Here is a 26,073-nt window from a genome sequence, read left to right as displayed (position 1 = left end):
AATTAGTATTCCCTTTATCTATCCCAGTTAAATTGTCATAGTTGATTTTTTTGGTTAAATTTTTTTAATTATGACATCTATTATTTTAAATATTTTAATAAATTAAATTTTACAAAACATATATTTAGAAACCACTTCATTTAAAGTTTTTAAAATATTTTTTCATATTTTTATCAATAATAAATAAAAAAGAACAGGTGATTAAAATTGAAAAAAAATTGACCAACAAAAAAAATGTGACAATTTTGTTGGGATGGAGAGAATATTAAACTAAATCTTATTTACTATTAAGTTATCATTGATTTATTACTAAGTTATCAATAATTAACTACTAAGTTATTATTTATTTTTTATTAAGTTATCATTAATTTACTAATATGTGTTATACATTTATAATTATGTATAAATGATTTACTGTTAAGTTATTTGTTATTTCCTACTATGTTATTATGTATTTATTATTATGTTATCATACACAATTTTATCAATTATTTACTACTAAATTATTACTTATTTACTATTAAGTTACTATTATTTTACTATTAAGTTATTCATAATTTACTATACAGTTATCATTAATTTAGTATAAAGTTATTATTGATTTTGTCTAAATTATCACTAATGTATAACAAAATTATCAATAATTTGCTACTATATTATTATACATTTACTAATAAGTTATAATTGATTTACCATTAAATCTTTTATAATTAATTTAATTGTGTAAATCATATTAATAGGTGTAATATATTATAAACACTAAATTATTCATTTATAGAAAAACTATTTTAAGCCTTCTAGCCCTATTGCTTATGTTAACTGGGGCATGAATGACTTAACTAAAGAAAAAACTATTTTAATAAGAAAATAAATAAAAAGTAGATAATATTTTAATTTACTAAAAAATATTAAATAAAAATAAATAGAGATAATTTAATAAATTATCACATTTTTTATATAATATAGATATATAATAAACATTTTCTTAATTATAGAATGTCTTATTCAAGGTAGGCTATACAATCTAAAGTATACTTATGTTTGTGAGTATTCTTAATATTTAGCTAAACTTTAAATAATTTTTTTATAGTAAAGTTGACTAAATTTCAAGTGGAGCACTTTTTACACATTAAGAGAAAAAAATTTAAATGTCACGTTATCATTTGTCATCCAACACCTTTTCTTTATAATAATTTTCATATATATTATGATACATTGACCCACTGAATAATGAAAAGATTAATTTAATAATTTTACAATCTATATAAAATATTAATTGATTCATTTGTTTTATTTTGTATATATAATTTAACATTATTAATTGAATTAATTTTTTATCTTAATTGTAAGATTATATAAATAAACATATTTTATTTCACATCCTCATACTTCAAATTTTTTATTATGCAACTAATGAGTTTAATTGTATGTCTTCCTTTCTTTATGAATCAAAGAATTGATTGGACATGCATGATTGGCATGCAGTGTATTATTAATAGGAGTGTAACAAATAAAAAAATCACTTTTAATATTATTTAGAGTTCACACTTTCATATGTAGATATCATAGATGATACATGTATTTATCTATAATAAGCACACTCATAAAAGTACAAATAATTATTAAATAGATGCTTTCATGATAAGAGTACAAATTAATAATCATATACTTAAAGAATATAAACAAATAACAAAAAATAAACTATAACATTATTGATTCAAAGAATATAATAATTGATTACAAAACTAATAAAGCTTTGATTATTCAACAAAATGCGCACAATTAATCATGTGATTAAAATATTTTTCACTATCAAAATACAAAAATATTCTAGAGCATTCTTGATTGAAAAAAATAAATCTATATTATTCAAGGGAAAATTACAAAATATATTCATAGTAGAGTTTTTAAATTTCACAATTGAAATTAGTAACATAACACACATACCCTTTAAGCTTCAGAGTATATTAAAAAAGACTAACTGAAAAAATAAGTGAGTGATATTAAAAAAAAAACCTAATTGAAAAAATAAGTGAGTGATGTTTCTCTTCTTCAAGATTAATGTTTCTTAATAGTATTGACTATGGTTTCATAAAAATATCTTAAGTAAAAAATATTTGAAATTAAAAATAAAAGAATAAGGATTGACTTAAATTAACTTGGATATAATATAGAATCAATCTATAGAAGATAAAATAAACTCTAAGTTTAGTTACAATTCACATATACAAGAGATTTTTTCATAAAGCAAAGATTCATTTAGTCATTGCAATGTTAAGACGTGATTGCATAAAGTGATTAGAAATATTATAGTAAAATAAATCAACATTTGCAATCATTACACATATAAATGTATATTTATCATAAAAAAATAAAAAATTCAAATATACAAACTTACCGCAATACATGTATTACTCTTTCTCAATGATATTTTGATAATTTAATTAATAATTTGTGTGAAATTTAATTTTAATTGATCTAATTTAAATAAATAAAAAATATAAATATATTTAAGGACTCATGATATGTACTATTAAAGAAGATAAAGAGTAAATTAGGTTGTATCTTGAAAAAAAAAATATTATATGTTTTACTTAAGATAAAATTAAATGTTTTTGGGGCATAAACGTTATGATATAATAATTTAGACTAAAATAATGACTCATTGAGCAACAGATGAAAGATTTTGTCTATGTTTTGTTCAATATCAAGGACTCATAGTATGCCATAGCTCATAGGATGAGAAATATGTTTTATATGAATTTAATTGAATTATTACTTATGAAATTGAACAAAAAAAACCCTACAAAAAAAAAGATAAGAGTAAATTTGGGTTAATTTTTGACAACACATCACCATATCCCACAAATAAATTTTTAATGTAGTTTAATTTGATATAAATTCTATTCATAAATTTTTAATTGATTTAAATTTAAATAACTAACGAATAAAATGTTATATATTTAATGACAAATAATTTTTATTAAATAAATAAATAAATGCTAAAAATTTAAAGGTAAATTTGTTATTTTTTAAAATTCATAAGGATATTTATGCTATTCACTTTTAACACTTTTGGATTAATTTAAATAATTAAATAATAAATTATATATATTTAATGGAAAATAATCTTTAATACATAAATAAAAAATGCTAGAAATTTAAAAATAAATTTGTTATTTCTTAAAATTTATAAAGATATTATATCGTTCACTTTTAATAGTTTTAGAGTTCACACTTTTATATATAAATAATATCCTAGTAATAAATCAATTAAAGGCAAACAATTAACGGTTTATACCGAACTTTGGAGGGGTGCATGGATGGCGGTTTTGGTGGTTGTTCTAGAAACTATCAAGATGGAGTAGGGAGAGGTTGATGGATTCTTGGAGTTGAACATCATTTCCTTCGTGGTTTGGAACTTCAAAGTCTGGTTCTTGGTTCATTTCACCCATGGGTTCTGCCTTTGTGGATTCTTCAGTTTTCAATCTTTTGTTAGAGAGATTGTGCTTCTTGGTTGAAATGCCAGGGAAGAGGGAAAAGGATAAAGGCAGGGAAACAGTAAACGGTTTATACGGAACTTTTGAGGAGTGTACGGATGATATTGAATCTTGATTGTGTGACAGTTGTTGTAACTGACAAACCAATGAGGGAATGCCATGTCAATCCAATAAGCTGAAAAAGGAAAAAAGAAAAATAAAAACCAATCATGTGATGCATTCATTTCCCTAGATGAAGATGGGTCCAAACTAAAAACAAATTGCAATACTCCATATTATATAATCAAAATGAAATACAGAGAGGTTTGCATAAGCCTAAGAACATAAGCAACCTCTTTATTTTATATATTCCAACACAAGAATTATACTAAATTCAATGAGAGAAACAAGTCAAACATTATTCCAAACAAGCTGCTACGTAAATTTCATAGGTGTATAAATTTTCCTTTAGTTGTTATCTCACTTGAATCGGGACTGAAGATAGGTAACCACAGTCTTGTCCAACTGGAAGGCCTTGGCAAGAACATCAGGATTGATGGGAGGGTTTGAGCCAAAGACTGCATTGGCAATGACGATAAGCCCTGGGTTTTGGCTGCTAAGACCAGAAATGGCAACAGCATTAGTGTTCCCTATGTTGAACTGGAAGTGAATGAGGCCGATTGGGAAAACGAAAACATCTCCTGGGTATAGGACTTTGGTGATGAGACGATTATCCGGGTTGGATGTAACAAAGCCAACGTAGAGTGTGCCCTCCAAAACGACTAGGATTTCTGTGCCTCTAGGATGAGTGTGAGGGGGGTTTAGGCCACCATAGGGTGCAAAGTCAAGTCGAGCAAGAGATATGCCTAGAGTGTTAAGTCCTAGTATTTGTTCAACAGTGACTAGAGTGACTTTTGATCCTAGTTGATTCGATGTATTTCCTGGAATGTTGAGCCCCGGGAAAAAGAAGTCATTTGCGTTGGCGAGCTTTGGGTCCTTGCAAAACTTGCCATTAACAAAAACTGCATATATGGAAAGAAAAATATTACCACTTTGATACAATACCATGCAAAAAATCAGATAACACTTCTCAAAAACTTTAGGTGTTGATATGAATACATTCCAAAGAAGACAGAGAGAGAATTAAAGAACATACCACCATCGTTGGTGTTATTAATTGCTACACAGAAGTCCTGGAGAGGGCTGGGATCAAAGGCAGAGGCAAATGTGAAAGCCAGAGCCAACAGGACAAATGCTACATGGAAGTGAACACCTTTCATCTTTGCAAGGCAGCTTTCTTGATTAAATTGTTCTAAGTTTTGTTGCTCGGCGGGGAGTGAGAGATCTGGCGTGAAAGCACGCTATTTATAGATAGCACTCACTGAACAGGTCTATCATTTTCATTATTTAATTATTCTTTTAAGAAAAATTAAGAAAGACAAATGAAAGATTTACCAAGTCTGCAGAGATTATGTTTTAAAAAAATATGAATGAATCATTCTTCAGCTACTCTGCACCTCTATCCTCGTTTTGCATGAGTAAATTGCAGTGGAACCGGTCAATCTTTACATAGCAAATGTTTTCTTTGTTTATTTAACTATATTGACTCTAAAACGAAAATCAAAAGAAATGTGTTTGAGTGTGGATGCACCTCGGATTGAACTGTGTCAACTAATGAAACTTATCAAGCGATGCAAAACCACAATTCTTGAATCTTTCCAAGGCTTTTCTTGCATGACTACTTCTCATGTCTTGCTTGCTATTTTTCTGAATTAATGAATTGATTTCCTAGAGAGGTTCATTAGCCGGCCTGCAGCAGTAATTCCCGGAAATCATTTTTACAATTAAAATAGTGAATAATAAGAATAATAAACGGAAAAAAGAATGAAGAAGAAAAGAGATCAGGTTTTAACTTTCAACATTAATCACTGAAGTGAGAGTGAAGATAAAGGGCAGTGCCTTTAACATTTTAACTAAGAATTAATTTTAGCCCTGATTAGAATGAAAATCACAAACAATTTTCAAGCACCTATGGCTATACTGTCATTAAACTTGGACGGCAAGAATCAGAAAGATGATAGAGCCCGTACAGTTATGTGTATCAGTGTATATGTTTGATACTTATTATTACATGCCTGAGCAAGTACAATGATCGGGTCAAATATGAAAGCCTTGCGTGTACCGGCTCGGGGGAGGGATGTACTGGGCAAACCTTAGGAACCCATTTGAACCTTCCCTTGTAAGGAGATTTACTAACCAGTTGAACCTTCCCTTGTAACCTCCTTGTTGGCTGACAGAGTTGTTAGACAATCTAGAATTGAAATATTTGTATGGATTTTGCATAAGACAAAATTTCTCTAAATGACTGGATTTTATGACTTTACCAAGTGAATTCAAATTTGGACAGTCTTGGAAAAGCCTGTTGTCATGCCCCCAACCAATGCACGACGGACGTCGCATACCGAGTTTTTTTGCTATATCAGTGTATATTAAAATCTTTATTACCAAAGGAGGCACTTTTAATCTTTTTTCCTTAGACAGAGTACTAAAGCCCTGTCAACTACACGTCATAGTCTACACGTTTAAGGTTGTTTACGTGGAAGTTGGCTCTATTTTTTTTTTTCATTTTTCGTTTTTTGACTTTTCCTTTCCCTCACCACTTCTATTGACCATTATTGTTTAATCTTTTTGTTACAATATAAAATAATTTAAAATCCTTCTCTCATTCCCAACAAATTTTCACCTACATTCAAAAGTTCTAGATTATCATTTGAATTTTTTCCTTGAAATACTTGCCGAATAGACTTCTATTCTACTCAAACTTGCATGAAGAGCGTGTATTTATTATATTTGGAGGCAGAGGAATTCAAGTAAGCATACAAACAAACTCCAGAAGAAGTGTTTTAATAAGTTGCTGCGATGGGTTCACTTTTGTTCGATTTTTTTCTAATATAGTAATTAAGTATTCAAAAAATACTCTCTGTAATAACCGGACAATAAGTCAATAATTGTTGATAGTACTCTTTTTTTTTTTTTTGTTATTTCTTCTAGCAGAGGTTTGCTCTGTTTCTTTGAATTTTTGAAATAAAAGAATTTTCATTTATCCAAAAAAAAAAAAAGAAAGTGATTCCACAATGGATGTAATTCTTTTGCTCCATTGTTTACATGAATTATGTCATAATTCATTGATATTTCATAAGTTGTTGGTATTTTTTTTCTTAAAAGTAATGATGGCTTTGTTGGATATCAAAAGATATATGAGCTGAAAACTTGAAATGTATATGGAAGGTTTGGTGTTTCATAGAATTCCACAAAAAAGATGTGATTGAAACTTGAAGTATAATGATTGTCTAATTGCTAAAAATAAGAGATTTTAAAGGAGTTTTATAATTTTTCTTATCTTTTGCTGAGAGGTCTCATCTATCATGAACAATAAGAATTGCAATTGTTTAGTGTGGCAAGCCAAAGGAAATGAATAAGTTGTATATGGAGAAAAAGAAAAAGACAAAAGTGAGGTTTGATGAAGTTAACTTAATTGGTGTTGCAAATTGGGTAAATTTGAGTTAACTTAATTGGTGTTGCAAATTGGGTAAATTTAAGCCTAGCATAATCACACTAGTATTGGTTAATTTTTTTCTATAGTTCTGTTCGCATGGAAGAGAAGAAAAGTGTCATAGGAGCAAGAGAAGAAATTAAAAAAAAAAAAAAAACCATAAAATGCTACTAATTGCCATGTTGGCAATTAGACCATCTAGACGATGACATGGAGTTAGATAATTTAAAATACCTTATTTACGAAAAAAAATTAAAAGTACACTATTTTGAGAATTAAGATTTTAATGTATCCTATTACATGAAAAAAACTCATCACTTATCTGCAAAATGTTATCCTACAAATGTGCAAGACAAGATTTATCTTAAGATTTATAAAAATCTAAATGAGACAAGTGTGTCTGAAAATGAAAAATTCATAGCATTTAGAATTTTTGGAAACGAAAATAAAATATTTAGAATTTTGTAAATCTTAAAATATCATATATTTATATATAAAAGTGTGAAATTGGAAAATGTTAATAATCATTGACATAAATATCTCCATAAAATTTTAAATTAACAAATTTATCCTTAAATATATAAGTTTTATTATTTATTTAAGTTTAATTTAAATAAATTAGAATTAAAAATAGAGTTTATGACAAATTAAACTACTTAAAATTTTAAAATTTTAATTTTAAAAGTGTTAAAAGTAATTGACTTAAATATCTTTAGTAAATTTTTTAATAATTTTAATTTAAATAAAATTTTTATTATTAGACTTTTTTTTAATAATTAAATTAAAAAGCGTTAAAAATGATTGACTAAACCTTTAAAAAATTTTAATTCAAAAAATATTAAAAGTGATTGATTAAAATACCATTAGTAATTTTTTTATAAATTTTAACTTAAATGATTTTATTTTTATTATTAAACTTTTTTTTATAAGTAGAATAAATTTTCACATAAAATGAAAATACAAATAGAACGATATAAAAGCATAATGTACATAAGAATAAAACAATTATATAAACTTTGTTTTTATATTTGTTACAAAAACAATTGTATATGCAATTTATGTTGATAAATAAATTCATTAAAAATAATCATAATTAAGCCATTTTAACGTATTTTTTCAATTTTTTGCCTTTCAATTTTTTGTTTTAATATATTAACTATATATGTGTTATAATGATTTTATCACCTATATGCTCTATGAGTTGATCATTTAATCATTGATAATATAATTAAATCTTTTTAGTCCCTTGAAATAATTTTTTAATATATTATTTTTACACTTTAATATGACATTTATAATTAATTTCTCTTTTATATTTTCTTTTTTAGAATTTTATAATTGTTATTCTTATGAATAAAAACTAATATAAAATCAAATGCAAATCAATTCCACCGTTTCATTGACAATTAGCATTATATGATTCATGAGCACTTTAATCAGACTTTCTACTTATAAAATTATATAATTTAGGAGATGGTGGAGCTACCACTAACTCAAGATTGGATCCCGTTAAATTACTATAAAAATTGTTCACCTTGATTGAAATAATAATTGATTTAATTTTCTCTCAACTTTGATCTTAAAATGTTTATATATGTTTAATTTATATCTCAAGATTATTTAATCTTGAGCAATTATATTAAATTGCTTCTTCTTTTTTTGTCATATAGATAGTTGAATGACTTAAGATAAATTATTTTAAGTAAAAAATTTTCAAGTGAAGTAAATGAATTGTTTTTGGTGAATTCTTTTAAGGTGTGACAAAATTCATCGGAACTATCTTCTGAATGCGTTTATACAAAAGTTACATTCATTCATGAAAATTTATATTGTTAATACTAAAAATGAAATCATTATAAATTATATTTGTAGACACCTAATTTGTCCGGGGTCTACTTGTGATTTTTGTGAATAAAAAATAATGAAAAAAATAAAAAATGAAAAAAATAGATGGTTGAGTTTGTGTGAAATTGTTGGAACTGGTTTGTAAAGTTAGAGTTGGGTTTAAGTTTAGAATTCAAAAGAAATTAGGATTCCTTTTTCGATTGGAGTTCTCATATTTAAAACCCTATAAATACATGCCTACACATATCACATAAACATACAAAAAAAAATTAGGGAGAGAAATAAAAAATTGACGGCATGCGAAGGAACGTGAAGCTGCTGGCACCAAAAAAAAAAAGAAGAATTGAAAAGAAGATTGAGTAGCAAGAACGAAAGAAGCTAGCAGGAACCAAAAAATAGTGAAAGGCAATAGTAGAGGGGAACCACGTGAGTGTGGAGCAGGTGCCTTAGTGTGCTTTGATGCCTTAGTGTCATGTGATAGGCTAGCACATTGATTTGGTAGAATTTCAAAGGCTTATGTCAATTTTGGGTACTTTTTCTTACTTTTATTTAGTTTTTTTTTAATTGTTTGATACTTGTTTTTTTTCTTTAATTGATTGTTTATTCATTTTTTTGTTTTATGCATAATTGTTTATTTATTCACTTTATTTTATGATTTTCATTATTTGATATTAAATAAAATAAAAAAGTAAAAATAAAAAAATAAAATTTTGGGAATAAATATTAATTATCCAATGATGGAATTTATAAAAATTTCAAATGGTAAATTTTTATAAAATTCCTAGGTGAGAAATTTTGTCTAAATTTGACCTAAATGGTGGAATAATTTAGACAAGGTTTCAATAACAATAATTAATATTTATTTTCAATCCAAAAGAATTAAAAAAATATAAAATATAAAATTTTGGAATTAAATATAAATTATCCAAGGATGAAATTTTTAAAAATTTCAAATGGTAAATTTTTTAAGAATTCTCTAGGTGAGAAATTTCCTCCAAATTTGGCCCAAGTGGAGGAATAATTTAGGTGAAATTTCAATATGAATAATTGTATTCTTTTCCAAATAAAATTTTGATTGGAAATATTTGATAATTATCCGAGGATGAAATTCTTAAAAATTTCAAATGGTAAATTTCTAAGAAATCTCTGGGTGAAAAATTTTCTCTAAATTTGGCCCAAATGGTGGAATAGTTTATATGAAATTTTTCAATAAAAGTAATTGTCATATTATTTTATTTCCAAAGCAAAATAAAAAGAATTTCTAAACAGGCCCAAATGGTGGAAAATTTTAGAAATTCAAAAAGAGAAAATATTTCTAATTTGACCCAAATGATGGAATAATTATATATATTTTTGACTAAAAAATAATAAATAAATCTTTTCCGACGATGGAGCCTTTTCAAGAAATCAAATTGAATTCTTGAATACTCTTGAAGTGAGGAAATATTTTTTTAAGAATTCTATCAGAATGATGGAAGAATCTCATAAATATTTCAACTTAAAATTTGAAACCATTAGACTCAATACTTTAGGATAAATTCGAAATAATATGGTACCATCATTCGGATGGGCATGTGGGGGTGCTATAACCTTCTCCATATGTAACTGACTCCCAAACCATGTTCTGGTTAGTAGACCAAAACCTATTCTTTTAGGGACCCTTAGTCAAGCTTAGGAGTTCCTTAAAATGATAGATTCCTTAGGTGACCAATCACACCTAGTTAAAAAAGATTGGTGGTGACTCCATTCGTTTGTTAAGTCTAATTATAGATTTACGGATCTATATGTTATGACAGTTTTGGTATTACATAACATGTTTGTTATTTTTAGATTGAAATTTTCTTAATAAAACTTGACAAGTACCAAGGTTAGGATTTTATTTTATTTTATTTTTTTATGTTATGTATTTTAATATTTTTATATAATAAAAATTTACGTATAATAAAATTTTTTAAATAAAGAAAAAAATAAGTTTTCAATTAATAAAATGTATAATTACATTCAATTGATGGAAACATCAATAAAAGATTATCCTAAGCAGAAAAATGAGATGAAAGATTAATTGGTTGTGCATGACTCTATCTTTTCTATATGACAAAAAAGGTTAAATCTATATGATATTCAATAAAAAATATACAAATTTATTGGCTTCAAATTTCTTTAGGATTAATATGAAACTCTTTTATCTAGGAAAACATTCTATACTCCTTCATTCTCTCCTTTATGTCAGTCTAAGAATATTCACAATTATATCAAAAATTTTTAAGTTACTATATTAGATAATATTTGTTCAAAAGAATTGAAATTTATCAAATTAATTATCACTATTACATTTAATATAAAAATATTATTATAAATTATAATTTAACCAAAGTTAAAAGTGATTTAAAGGCATTTTTTAGCAAAAATTATTTGATAAATCTTTATTTAATTGTGTGTTTATTATTTCAATCATTTTAAAATTTGACTTTTCATAATTTCAAGTTGGATTTTAAATTGATAATCAATGATCAATTAGGTTGAATAAAGTTTTATCATCTGCTTCTATTCATGAAATACACAATTATTTACTTATACAACTGAGCAAATTTAACTCAATAATTGGTTCATTTTTCTCTTTATTTAAAAAATTGGATTCAAATCCTCTTAAATCAAAATAAAAATATATATTCAATTACTTATAATTGCAATTTTATTTTAAAAATATTTTTAAAAATTAAATTAACTAATTCAATCATAAAAATAGTAAAAATAAGACATTGAAGATGAAGAAAAAAAAGCTTAAATGAGGAACTTTTAAATTGTTATGAAGATGAATAAAAAATATTAAATTTTGATTGGGTTTCTATTTTGATTTGGATTTTGGTTATGTTCAATCATTTCGAGTTTTAAATAACTATTAAGTTGTTGACTTTTAAAATCAATTGAAATCAAGTTGAGTTAGTTCATTTTTATATTATGTGTATTATATTTTGTTTAATTAAATTAAAATTTAAATGAGTAAAAATTTTATTTATATTGAATTTGAGTTTTGAATTATTTTAAGTTTTAGTTGATTAATTCATGTTATTTTAACTATATTTATGACATAAATAATAAATTTTAAAATAGAACGAGAACATAACATTATAAAAATTTAAGTGTAAAAATGGTGGAGACAATAATAAAAATTTTGAAGAAAATCCTTATGTGAGTCTTATAGGGATTAAAAGATAAATTTTCTTTTAAGAATTTTGAAATTCGTATTGCAAAAATATTAATTTAGATCATTGACTTTATAATTATTCATTTATTGATCAAGTTGTTGTTGTATGGGTTGAGAGAAATAATTTAAATATTTTATTTGAAAGAGATATCATAGTTTATACTCATTTAAGAAGATAGTATAAAGTTAAACATTATTTGAGTTGTTATAACCTTTTACAATATTTTTTACACTTTCTAAGTGGAGAAGTTGATTGGTATTAAAATATAAAAACTATCACTGTGAATTATGGTAATAACAATAAAGCAATAATTAAAAATATACCATTCTTTTGTTTGGTAGAGGAAAATTTTTGTAGAGAATGCAAATGTAATTATTGTGAATTTAATATTTTTAAAATTGTAGTTTGTTCAATTTTAATAAATTTTATTTAGTAAATTTGTTCTTATTACTTTTATCACATATATAACAAAATTGTTATCCAAAATTATATACTTAAAAATATAAACATAAGCCAAGATTTATTACTTCTATTAGTGATAGAACATTTCAAAATTTTTAATCTTTTACTATTTTATCATGAACTAAAAATTTTGAAGAATATCTTAAAAATGTTGACTTAATGTATATTGTATATATTTATTTAATTTAGTTTTAATATTTGTGTTAGTATAAAAAGTTATTATTTTAACTTCTTTTTATGTTTTAAACTATTGGTAATAAATTAAAAGTATTTACTCATACTTTTCAATTAATTTACACATGAACTTTTTTTTCTTTCTTTCTTTACCTTACTAATTACATCATCTAGCATATATTGTGATTATTTTTTTTTTTGATATACATAAATCATTGATAATATAGTAGTGGATAATTAATAACTTAATAATTAATAATTGAAAACTTAAATAGAATAAGTATAACTTAGTAGTAATTATCAATAACTTAGTAGTAATTATCGATAACTTAGTAGTAAATTAGTAATAATTTAATAGTCAATAGTTGATAACTTTATAGTAAATCTAGAATAATACAATAATAAATACATAGTACTTTAAAAGTAAATTAATTATAATATAATTATAAATGCATAACAACATAATATTAAATCAAAGATAACTTAACAAAAATAAGTGATAACTTAGTAGTTAATTATTGATAACTTAACAATAAATTAATGATAACTTAATAGTAAATGAATAATAATTTAATAGTAAATTAGTTTCAGTTTAATAGTGATTAATTTATAGTAGTAAATAATAAACAACTTAATGGTAAATGAATTATAAATTAGTAGTAAATAATTGATAATTTAGTAGTTATTTATTGAAAACTCAAAAGTAAATTAGTATAACTTAGTAGTAAATCATCAATAATATAATAGTTAATCATTGATAACTTAATAGTAAATTATGCATAATTTAATATAAAACATTAATAACTTTATAGTGAATTATAGATAATTTAGCGGTAAATTAGTTATAATTTTGTGATAAATAATTAAAAATTAAGTAGTTAATCAATAATAAGATAATAATAAATATATAAAAATATAATAGTAAACAATGATAATTTAATAGCAAATTGATAACTTAGTAGTAGATCATTAATAACATAATAGTAAATTACTAATAATTTAATTGTAAATTATTGATAATTTAGTAGCAAATTGGTTAATTATTGATATTTTTTAGTAAATTTTTTATAAATTTATCGATAAATTAGTAATAAATTAGTTGTAATTTTATAATAAATCATCAATAACTTAATGATAAATCACCAACAATGATTGGTAAATCATTCATAAGTTAATGACAAATCATTTATAAATTAGTAGTACATCATTAATAGCTTAATAGTAAATAATTGATAACTTAATTATCAATCATTAATAATTTTTATTATATTTGAAGTTGTAAGGGATTGAACCATGGGTACTAGTAGAAATGAAGTCAAAACTTTCATTCTAAGGATTAGAATAAATCTACCATGAATATATTCAATAAAAAATTAGTGAAAAAATTATAAACTTGAATAAAACAATAATGTTATTATATAAAAAGAAGATTATTTCTTATATTATTAGTGAACTTTTAAATTTCATGTTTCATAATTGTAAATATATAACAACATATTAGTAAATTAATAATAGATTTATAAAAAAAAGTGATAACTTAGTAGTTAATAATTAATAACTTAATAATAAATCTATAATAATTTAATAGTAAATTAGTGATAACTTAATAGTTAATAAGTTTCAATTTAATAGTAATTAATTAATGAATTTAGTAATAAATCATAAATAACTTAATAGTAAATAAACGATAATTTAATAGTTAATCATTAGAAACTTAAAAGTAAATTAATATAACTTAATAGTAGTTATTCATTAATAACTTAATAGTTAATTAATGATAACTTAATAGTAAATCATGAATAATTTAATATAGATGAATGATAACTTGATAATGAATCATATTTAATTTTTTAATAAATTCGTGAAGATTTTGTAGTAAATAATTAAAAATTAAGTAGTAACTCAATGATAACATGTAGTAAATACATAATAACATAATACTAAATCATAAATAATTTAGATGTAAATTGTTGATAACTTAGTCATAAATCACTAATAATTTAGTTGTAAATAAGTGATAATTTAGCAACAAATTAGTTAATAATTAAAAACTTTGTAGTAAATCATTGATAAATTAATAAAAAATCAGTTATAATTTTATAACAAATCATTAGTAACTTAATAGTAAATTATCAATAATATAGTAGTAAATCAGCCATTATTTAATAGTAAATCCATTCATAGATAAGTAGTAAATCAATGATAATTTAATAATAAATTATTAATAATTTAGCAGTATATCATTGATAGTTTAATAGTAAATCACTTATAGCATAATAATAAATTAATTATAACTTAATTGTCTATCATTGAAAAAAATTTTTAAACTTAAAGTTATTAGGAATTGAATTTTGGTTAGTAACAAAAATAGAGCTAGAAATTTTATCTTGGGAGACTGGATAAACTTACTATAAACCTGTTCAATAAAAAAATTTAGGGGTCATATGGTATTGTTGTGTGTTTTATGTTTTTGAAAATTTTGTTTTGTTTTATTTTCGTTTTATTTTCAATTTATTGAATTTGAAAACATATTTGGATATAATTTTATATTTTAGAAATGTGAAAACAAAAAATATAAGAGAAAGTGGTTAAAGCTTTTAGGCTTTGTTTGTTATTAATAATATAATAATATTATTTATTAATATATTATAATATTAATTATAAAATTATTATTTTTAGTATATTATAATATTATTTATTAATATATTATATTATTTACTAATAAAATAATTATTAACATAATATTTATGTAATAAAAAATATTATTTTATTAATATTATAATTGTAGTGTCATTGTAGTGGATTAATTGTAATTTCTGTGAATTGTGCCCATGAGATAACAGTGCCAAATTGTTTTCAAAAAATTGAAAAACCATTTTTATATTTTCAACAATTTCTAAAACTTTTCAAAATTTTGTTTTCAGTTTTCAAAAATAGAAAACAAAAACAACCTACCAAACATGTTTTTGTTTTCAATTTAAAAAGAAAAGGAAAACGAAAATAGAAAACGAAAAGCAAAAAACAAAAAAAGGGAAACGTTACCAAATGACCCCTTATAGAACAAAAATTCTAAATTTAAATAAAACAATAGTGTTATTGTATAAAAAGAAAATTATCTTATATTACTAGAATTGAACCTGTGCTTTCCTACAAGAATTTTTTGTTAAATATATGATGACACAAATTTTATCATTAATTACCTGAAATATATCATAAGTTACCAAAATATTACTAAAATTACATCAAGACATTACTAAAATTTTATCAAAAATTACCAAAATTTTATTAATGGTTATCAAAATTTCATCAAAAGTTATCAAAATCAAAATTATAAAAATTATCAAATTTTACTTATATTACATCAAAATCAAAATTAAATTATAAGTATTTATCATTATTATCATAGTATAAAAAAATTTATTTATTGAAACAATTTTTTAGAGATAAGAATTACACATACATCACATATGTGCCTAAAACTAGTTTAGTTAAAGTCATAAACAGCTAGTTATAAAAGTTTGAATGTCTAAATATTTAAGAGAATCCTAAAAGTCTTGAAATGGTAACGAAAGTTTCGAAACATCACTCCCCAAAATTGCTGCAAGCATAATAAAATAAGAACTTATAAAAATGTTAAAGAAAAGAACGAATACAACCCTTTAGTAAGCAGCCAACACCCCTCGACTGGGCGAAGCATGATTAAAACTTTTAGATTAAAATAAAAGAATTAAAGACCAATTTCAAATTTTAGAGTATTCATGCATTTACGAAATAGCTAGTTTCAAAATCATAAGCTAGAATAACAAAACTCAACAAATATTACAATTTTAATTTTATAAATCTATCTCCCTTCACAAGCTATGGCCATCTTTAACCTTGATGGCATAGGTCCGAATTAGAATCATAGTCATGGTTAACCTGTTAGTGCAATGAGATAGAAGTATATTAGAAACAACCAGATGGTTGTGCTGAACAATCATAACTCATTAGTGTAATATAAATTAAAATATTTAATCTTGAATTGAGTAATTATCCAAATTTTTAATTTCAAATTAGGCATTTAGCCATTAAAAAATATTCCAATTTCATGGTATAGGAATAGAGGTAGAAACACTGAATCAGCTCAATATTGTTTTAGCACAATAACAATTCTCTTTTATCTGTGATAAAAACAATAATAATTTTCTTGATTCTTGTTTTATGTCCGGAACTAATCAGGAGGGTATACTGTCACGAACCAAGCCTCAATTAATCTACTCTTACCACTTGAGTTAAGTCAATTAGGTGGGAAAACTTCACGAATCTCTAGTAATTTTCTGAATAAACTGTTTCCAAATAGGCTCTTCACCTGATCGTCGTGGCTTTTGTATGCTCAAAATTCTGTATCTATTAGAAAAATGGATAAACATGACTATTGAATAACAAAAAGAAAGGTTTAATAAAACTACAGGGAGAAACAAGTGTTTATATCTTTGGGGGAAAAAAAAAACAACTAAAAGAGCTACATAGAGTGTTCTTAGGTTGAATTCCAGCCGACATTAAGATGTATTAGCAATCATCACAAGTACTTATAGTTTTTAAAAAATTATTCTTTAACTCAAAATTTAGTCTAATCGATTCTTACAATCACTTAATTTAAGAGGTGACATCTAAATCTGATATTCAAATCTTAGCATTTATAATCCTTTCCTCTATCTTAACCTTTTTGACTATAACTTTTTTTATAAAAAAAATGTTTTTAGCTTCAATCAGTAAAAAATCAAATAATACTTCACAAATTTTTACAGGATTAGATTAAATAATACATGATAGTGACGGCTCGAAAGTTCCATAAGAATTCTAATTGGCATAACAAAATCAAACATTTCCTCTTTGAATGAAAATTGCATATAATGTTAGTTTTTAATTATGGAGGGAACAGTCTCAAGTCTCAACAAGGATCAGGTCATCATTCATTTATTTACTATTCTATATATTGTTTCATATGTAATTCAAAATGCGATTGTGAAGGTTAATTTAGATATTGTTGCATCTCTCATTCAGGCAACCAAAATTTTTAGCTCCACTAAACCATATGTAGCCAATTGACAAAAAGTTCACATATCATGCCACGTATATTCACACGTTAATGATTGTTTTTAATCCAGTGGTAAAAATATGAAAGACAAAATTCAGTGGAATGGGACTAAACCTTTAAAATTGATATAATACATGGACCAATTTTCAACTTTGAAGAAAAAACCAACCTTGGCACTGGGGCTCTCTTCGTTGATCAATCCCATCATCATGTCGTTGGAGCCTAAAGACCTTGAGAAGAACTTGAAAGGAGATAAAATGGGATCAGATCTTGACCTGCTTAAAACAGGAGCCTTTGGAGGTAATGCAGAATAAGAAGCATTTCCTTTTGACAATGGGTTATTTCCATGGCCTTTGCATTTTCTGAAAGGTTAGTTTTGGAGGGGCATAAGGGTCAGAAGCAGACCGGTGGATATGTGGAAATGGGAGCTTGGAGAAACCAGTGAGGGAGTACTGGAGGTTGTCAAGTGAAGGCTTTTTGGACTTGGGTTCTGAGATTGGTTCAGGAGAAGGACGTTTCATTTGGTTGGAAACGGTGACATTTCAGGCACAGGTTGTGCATGGATGGCGGTTTTGGTGGTTGCTCTACAAGCAATCAAGGTGGAGTAGGGAGAGGTTGATGGATTCTTGGAGTTGAACATCATCTTCTTGGTGGTTTGGAACGTCAAAGTGGTTCTTGGTTCATTTCACCCATGGGTTTTTCCTTTATGGATTCTTCAGTTTTCAATCTTTGTTAGAGAGATTGAGTTTCTTGGTTGAAATGCAAGGGAAGAGGGAAAAGGATAAAGGCAGAGAAAACTGTAAACGGTTTATACGAAACTTTTGAGGGGTGTACGGATGATTCTTGAATCTTGATTGTTTGACAGTTGTTGTAACTGACAAACCAACGAGGGAATGCCATATCAATCCAATAAGCTGAAGAAGAAAAAAAAAATAAAAACCAATCATGTGATGCATTCATTTCCCTAGATGAAGAAGGGGTGGGTCAAAACTAAAAACAAATTACAATACTCCATATTATATAATCAAAATGAAATACAGAGAGGTTTGCATAAGCCAAAGAACATAAGCAACTTCTTTATTTTATATATTCCAACCCATGAATTATACTAAATTCAATGAGAGAAACAAGTCAAACATTATTCCGAGCAAGCTGCTACATAGATGTATAAATTTTCCTCTAGTTGTTATCTCACTAGAATCGGGACTGAAGATAGGTAACCACAGTCTTGTCCAACTGGAAGGCCTTGGCAAGAACATCAGGATTGATGGGAGGGTTTGAGCCAAATACTGCGTTTGCAATGATGATAAGCCCTGGGTTTTGGCTGCTAAGACCAGAAATGGCGGCAGCATTGGTGTTCCCTACGTTGAACTGGAAGTGAATGAGGCCGATCGGGAAAACGAAAACATCTCCAGGGTATAGGACTTTGGTGATGAGACGATTATCCGGGTTGGATGTAACAAAGCCAACGTAGAGTGTGCCCTCCAAAACGACTAGGATTTCTGTGGCTCTAGGATGAGTGTGAGGGGGGTTTAGGCCACCATAGGGTGCAAAGTCAAGTCGGGCAAGAGATATGCCAAGAGTGTTAAGTCCTAGTATTTGTTCAACAGTGACTAGAGTGACTTTTGATCCTAGTTGATTCGATGTATTTCCTGGAATGTTGAGCCCCGGAAAAAAGAAGTCATTTGCTGTGGCGAGCTTTGGGTCCTTGCAAAACTTGCCATTAACAAAAACTGCATAAATGGAAAGAAAAATATTACCACTTTGATACAATTCCATGCAGAAAATGAGATAACACTTCTCAAATAGTTTAAATAAAGACATGAATACATTCCAAAGAAGACAGAGGGATAATTAAAGAACATACCACCATCGTTGGTGTTATTAATTGCTACACAGAAGTCCTGAAGAGGGCTGGGATCAAAGGCAGAGGCAAATGTGAAAGCCAGAGCCAACAGGACAAATGCTACATGGAAGTGAACACCTTTCATCGTTGCAAGGTTGCTTTCTTGATTAAATTGTTCTAAGTTTTGTTGCTTGGAAAGGAGTGGGAGATCTGACATGAGAGCACGCTATTTATAGATAGCACTCACTGAACAGGTCTATTCATTTTCATTATTTAATTATTCTTTAGAGAAAGAAACAGATAAAAATTTACCAAGTCTGCAGTGGTTATGTTTTAAAAAAATATGAATGAATCATTCTTCAGCTACTCCGCACCTCTATCCTCGTCGAATTTAATCTTCCCATGTTTACATAAGTAAATTGAAATGGAACTGGCAATCTTTACATAGCAAATGTTTTCTTTATTTATTTAACTCTTCCATTTACTTCTTGAAGATGAAAAGGCATAAACAAGTTCAAAGACTCCAATAAATAGGCATGTTCTCCAGCAAAGTTTCTCATCCTTGCCTTTGTTGGTTTAAGTAGCCAAAACCCTGGTGTCATAAACATAGCAGACGCAATCTTTGGATCATATTCAGCTATTAATAATTCTTGTCAAGTTATGCCAACATCAGAAATGTTCCAAAATGGATGCCATAATGCTCAAAGCATACATAAGTACAATCAGCAAAGTAAAGCTCATAACATACTTGACATTGTGATTTTCAGAGCCAATCAGCTCACTGCGTAGACCTGAAAACTGTACGGACATTGGCCCTTCTTTTTCCTTGATACAATTGTGAGCTACATAAAAGACTTCTCGATCAAGTCATAAACCCCAGAGCATTTGCTCATGAAGATGGAGTTCTGCAATCCCAAATTGAAATAGACTTATGTTAAATACTTTTTTGGACAACTTTCAATCAATTAATATGGATATAAGTCTTCGGATGATCAAAGTTAATGTGAAAAATATTGGGGAGATAATTCACACTTGGAACTGAGAGCACACTCAAAAGCACATACATATATGTTAGACATTACTTGAGTTCAAAAGCTTAAGATATTGAGTTTTTGGGTCCTTCATTTATATATAGGATATCTTATTCAGATTTTTTAGTGACATGGGATTTTTTATTCACATAGGAATTTTATCCCAACAAAAAATTGCCAAAGACATGACATTATCTTTTAGAATTCGTGCCATCACAAATCCAAGTAAAATAAGTTGGCATCTGCAGTATTGGCCCAATTCAATTTTGCATGTGCATGTATCAGCAGGAACTATTAGTCCTTTTATGTCTTGGCATTCAACTTGGTCTGCAGTAACTTTTGACAATGGGATTAATAATTGGGTTTATCATTTAGGTTTAGCTTAGTGGAAAAGGGGCTCATTAAATACATTCTGTAAACTTGGAAAACACTTTGGGGTGAATTTTCCTATACTAGTGGCTAGAACTCAAGTTGCATCTGTGTTTACAATTATATGGAGACTTGCATCAAACCAAGAAACTGTACAATTTGACTCGAAATTTTCATAATTTAATTTTATCTCACAAAAACGTCTCACAAGTATGAATTCAAGTATTTATATAAATATCATAATAAATCTTGGCAAATGACAATATCACGATTTTGAATTAAAATGTTACAAATTTACGTAAGGTTTACCAATAAAAATGTTTCTCATCATCATAAAAATAAATAAATAAATAAAAAGTAAGGAGATTTGGTAAGCAGTTGAACCTTCACTTGTAACCTCCTAGTTAGCTGACAGAGTTGTTAGACAATTTAGAATTGGAATATTTGCATGGATATTGCAGAAGTCAATTAATAGAATAAGGACTTTAAATTTGGATAGTCATGGATAAGCCTATTTCAAACACTAATCCCTTTACATGCTGTTGCTGGAGCAGGTATTATATCAAATAATTTACTTAAAGCAGTTAGCTTGATTCCTTCCAAATTAATAGTTGCTTCAACCCCTTTTTTTTTTTTTTATTTAAGTTGTTTTATCTGCAAAGAACTCATCAGTCATAACGCATGAGATTCCTTGAATTAATTTTCTTCATTTTTTAACTAAGAAAAAAGTTGCTTCTGTTCACCACTTCTTTTGGCATATAATAATGATTAAACTAGTTTTTTTTTCCCATTCTTGTCAATAGGTCTATCCAAGGACTTAAGCTATAAAAAATATGAAACTCTTTGTAAGTGTAAATGAAAAAAGCATTCGACAGTTTGTAAATAAGTTCAGTTTTTATTCTTTTATTAAATTTAACAAACAATCACGAACAATAAATTTGTTAATTAAACGAATAAATTATGAATATAATAAAATTTGTCTATTTTCGATTTATTCATACTTCTATTTCGTCAAACAGAATATGAACAAACCTGTGTAAAGTAGACCAAACTTGTCTTAAACAATTACTAGTAATCATTTTAAACAAAGAGGGGAAATGGTCTTTGAAGTAGCAAAAGTTTTATGAACCGTTTACTTTCTTGCTACTTGAAAGAATTTTCTAAAAGTTAAGTAGGCTGTGAACATCAGTCTTAGATGTTGCAATCCCCTTACCATGAGATTGGTTGTGCTTTATGTGGATTGTTTGTGGCTTGATGTCATTGTCACCTACCAATTCTTCTTTAATTTTCCCTGATCAAGTTGTTCAAGAAATTTGGCTATTTTCGTTGAGCAATCTGCTCTGCTGATTAGTTCAATGAACATAGAAAGCACCAAGTTCAATGTTCATAGAGTAAGCCTGTGTATAATATTCAATACTCAAGGTGTGTTCAATTCAGAAGAGTTCCAATAGATTCATTCAAAATTCTCAGATCATTTCTTCCAGCACCAGTTATACACCATTGCAGATATGCTAGGTGGTCAAAATAATAGAAAGTGTTGCGGATGGAGCAAGGTTAACTGATCTTACAAGAAATTTTGTGTTTTCAATGTGATAAGCATAAATGGCAAGGCTTAAGTAACTATGAACATATCAGAATAGACTTTTCAAACTGAGATATCTTCAGAAACAAAATCACAAGCTCTAAGCCTAACATTAATTTATTGCATTTGTGCTCCATGAATCATGCTGTTCGTATATCACTTGATTGAGTTCTATATTGTAAAATTTGTTGGCCTGTTGCACCAAAATAATAAAGTATAAATGAAATTTATTACATTCATTGAAATAAAGAGAAAAAATAGGCCACCAAGAGAACAAAAAGTCTTGGCATCATTCATAGCATGATAAGGTGGAAAATCATATGCAGTTTTAAGATATTGTACTGTCAAACAAGTTATAACATTCAACTTGGATGGTGAAAAGTCAGGATGACGATAGATATTCTAGAGTGATGCCTTTGGATAAGAGGTAAGAGCCCATACACTAAAGAGTAAGTAGACTTCTGGAGTCAAACACAAAAGATTGGACTGAGTTCAATCTCGTTGTCTGACTTCCAAATCCAACCTACTCTGCAAAGACACATAGACAGAAACATGACAACTTTCATGACCATTTTTCAGTAATTTAAGATTATGGCTGCATAGAATGAGTAAAAAAAACCAGGATAAATTTACTGAAATTATTGAAAATGACTGGTCTTGCAAAGTCTTTATCGGCTAGTTGTAGTCAATATTCTATTTAGTTTTTGGTCTGGGCCCGAAACAATTGGGCCCAAACCAATTAGACTCAAATTGACTAGACCTAATTTGATCAAACCCAAATCAAGCTCGGCCCAATTATAAGATATTATTATTATTATTTTATTGTTTTATTTTTTTATATTTTATTTTTATTGTATTTATCTTATGTATTTATTTTTTCTTTATCTGCTTTTAATATATTCTCTTAAGTAATTATCTTTGTTTTTTTTTTTTTTTATGGTTAACTTAACTTATTGTTATCTATTAAAAAAACTATAAGAAATGGCAAAAACTTAGTTAGGGAAGGATTCAATCAGTTAGATAAAAGGTTTTCTAAAAATAATAGAATCTAGTCTCAATCCAACTATCAAGAGTTTAATATGAGTTGAAGCACTGTTTAGACTAGAATTCTCATCTATAAATAGATTCCAATTGACACATGAAAGGACATGCAAAAACCAAAGACAAAAATAAAGAAAGCAATCAAGTCTAAATTTTAATTTTTTTTTTAGAAAAGTTTCTGGTAGAGGTTTTGTTTTAGTTTTGAAAAAGTTTGATTTGATCTTTTTGAGGTTCAATTGGTGATTTTTGAAGAGTTTTATAAGTTTTTGAAAAATTTTAAAAATTTCTAGAATTTGTTGAATTTTCTAGTGACAATACCAAATTCCAGCAACTTTCTGGTGAAGTTTCTCAGTTTTTAGCTCTATTTTTTAGAATTCAGCTTATATTTTACCAGAATTCATCCAATCTTAGAGAAAGAACAAAGGAAAAAGAGGCTTGAAGAAAGAAGAGATTTTTTTAACTTTTTATACTTATTAAAAACGATATCATTTTAAAGATTAAAAATGATTTAAGGATCAACGTGTTTTAATTCGGGTTGACATGATACGAGCACCACAATTAGCAAACTCGTCAGGTGACCTGCTCCAGCTTCTTTAGCTCAATTGAGCTAAGCTGAGCCAATGAGTCAACCTAACTAGACCCACTTTTTGTAGCTGCGCCAAACAAGCCAATTGAGCCGAGCCTATTATTTTTAGTATTTGTTTCATTTGTTATTTTTATGGTTTTCATTTATTGTATTTATTTATTTTATCATTCATTTACATTTTTTGAAATATTTTTGCATGGTTTAATTTTTAGAAAAATTTTAGGGAAAAATCAAAATATATATAATATATATAATATAAATTCTTAGAATATAATTTTTAAATAAAATTTTAGGAATTAATACTAATTACCCAATAATAAAATCTTTTAGAAATTGCAAAAGGTTAATTTTTATAAAATTTTTATGTGAGAAATCTTTTCTCAATTTAACCCAACTGGAGGAAAATTTAAATAAAATTTCAATAACAATAATTAATATTTATTTTTAATTTTTTTAAAAGATAAAAAATACAAATTTAATAAAAATTTAGGATTGAATTAACAATTACCCATGGATGAGATTTTTAAAAATTTTAAATGATAAATCTTCTAAGAAATCTTTAAGTAAGGAATTTCTCTAGATTTGACCAAGACGGTGGAATAATTTAGACAAAATTTCAATAAAAGTAATTGTATTTTCTTTCCAAATAAAAAAATTAAAAATTAAAAATATAACTTAAAAATTTAGGTGAAAATAGTTGACAATTATCCAAGGATAAAATCTTAAGAAAAATCACAAATGGTTGGATTTTCATAAGATTTCTAGGTGAAAAGTTTTTTTTTTTTTTTAAATTCATCCCAAATGATAGAAGAATTTAAATGAGACTTCAAAAAAAATAATTATCATATTATTTTCTTTTCAAAGATTAAGAAATTAACAAGAGTTTAGATTCTAAATAGACCCAAATGGTGAAAAATTTGGAAATAGAAATAAAAATCAAAAAATAAATTCTAAAGATGAAATTCTTAATAGTTGCAAATGGATGATTATCTAAGATTTCAAGGTGAGAAAATATCTCTAATTAAACCCAAATGGTGGAAGAATTAGATTTTTTCAAATAAAAAAAATGATTAAGTTTTCCTATGATGAAGCCTCTTCAAAAAAATAAATAGGATTCTTGAATACTCTTGATGTAAGAAAAATATTTTTAAAAATTTTACCAGATTAATGGAGAAATCTTAAGAATTATATTCAATATTTAAATATCAAAATTAAGACCATTAGACAATAAACTTTAGGATAGTTTAAAATAAAATGGTACTGTCTTTTGGATAAGCATGTAAGGCTGTTATAATCTTTTTTATATGTAACTGAACTCTCGAATCTTATTTTGATTAGTAGATCAAAACCTATTCTTTATAGACTCTTAGTCAAGCTTAGGAGCTCCTTAAAATGATAGATTTATTAGATGATCAACCAAACCTAGATAAAAAAATTGGTGGCCACTCCTTAGGTTGTGTCTAGTTATAGGTCTACGGATCTATACGTTTTCCAGTTTGGTGACTTCATTGGAGACTATAGAAAGTCAGGCCATAATATTTTAAATTTATCTTATCTTTTGAGCTAATGGTTTTAAATTATAATGATTGTGTTATTTGTTTACTAATTTTTTTATCTTTTATTTATAAGGGTTTGAAAATTATATGTTTCTTTACACATACATTATCATATTCATTTGCATTACATGAGGTCTATATCCATGCTCTGCCCTTTTTAAGAGAGAGTAAAATACTTACACTTTTATGCGATGATAATCTCTGTGATGGCTAGCCAAATACTCCTACTCAAATTGAATCATTTTTCTTAGTAGCCTGTGATGGGT

The 26,073-nt window shown here is 26.3% G+C and overlaps 1 protein-coding gene and 2 pseudogenes across 1 annotated transcript; all 3 read right to left on the bottom strand.

Annotated features, from left to right (window-relative positions):
- Nucleotides 1-3,947: 3,947 nt before the first annotated feature.
- On the bottom strand, nucleotides 3,948-5,008 carry LOC111294103 (germin-like protein subfamily 1 member 20; annotated as a pseudogene).
- Nucleotides 5,009-16,589: 11,581 nt separating this feature from the next.
- Nucleotides 16,590-18,489, bottom strand: LOC149514943 (uncharacterized; annotated as a pseudogene).
- LOC111294204 (germin-like protein subfamily 1 member 13) lies at nucleotides 18,159-19,871 on the bottom strand. The gene is made up of 2 exons (XM_022887434.2): nucleotides 19,660-19,871; nucleotides 18,159-19,558 (listed from the first exon to the last, which is right to left on the bottom strand). Exons 1-2 carry the CDS (start codon nucleotides 19,857-19,859, stop codon nucleotides 18,991-18,993), a joined length of 768 nt encoding a protein of 255 aa, XP_022743169.2. The 5' UTR covers nucleotides 19,860-19,871; the 3' UTR covers nucleotides 18,159-18,990.
- Nucleotides 19,872-26,073: the final 6,202 nt, after the last annotated feature.

Source organism: Durio zibethinus, chromosome 14, assembly GCF_047325235.1.
Source record: "Durio zibethinus cultivar Kanyao isolate XHJ-2024 chromosome 14, ASM4732523v1, whole genome shotgun sequence".
In the NCBI taxonomy this organism is placed as follows: domain Eukaryota; kingdom Viridiplantae; phylum Streptophyta; class Magnoliopsida; order Malvales; family Malvaceae; genus Durio; species Durio zibethinus.
The sequence above is the reverse complement of the archived record's forward strand: the minus strand, read 5'-3'. Positions and strand labels throughout refer to the sequence as shown.

Excerpts from the sequence above, each read along its gene's own strand:
- LOC111294204 (XM_022887434.2), bottom strand. The coding sequence starts at position 19,859 with ATGTCAGATCTCCCACTCCTTTCCAAGCAACAAAACTTAGAACAATTT. Across the intron at positions 19,559-19,659 it reads AACACCAACGATGGTGGTAT|TGGTAATATTTTTCTTTCCA; the intron begins GTTCTTTAATTA and ends ATTGTATCAAAG.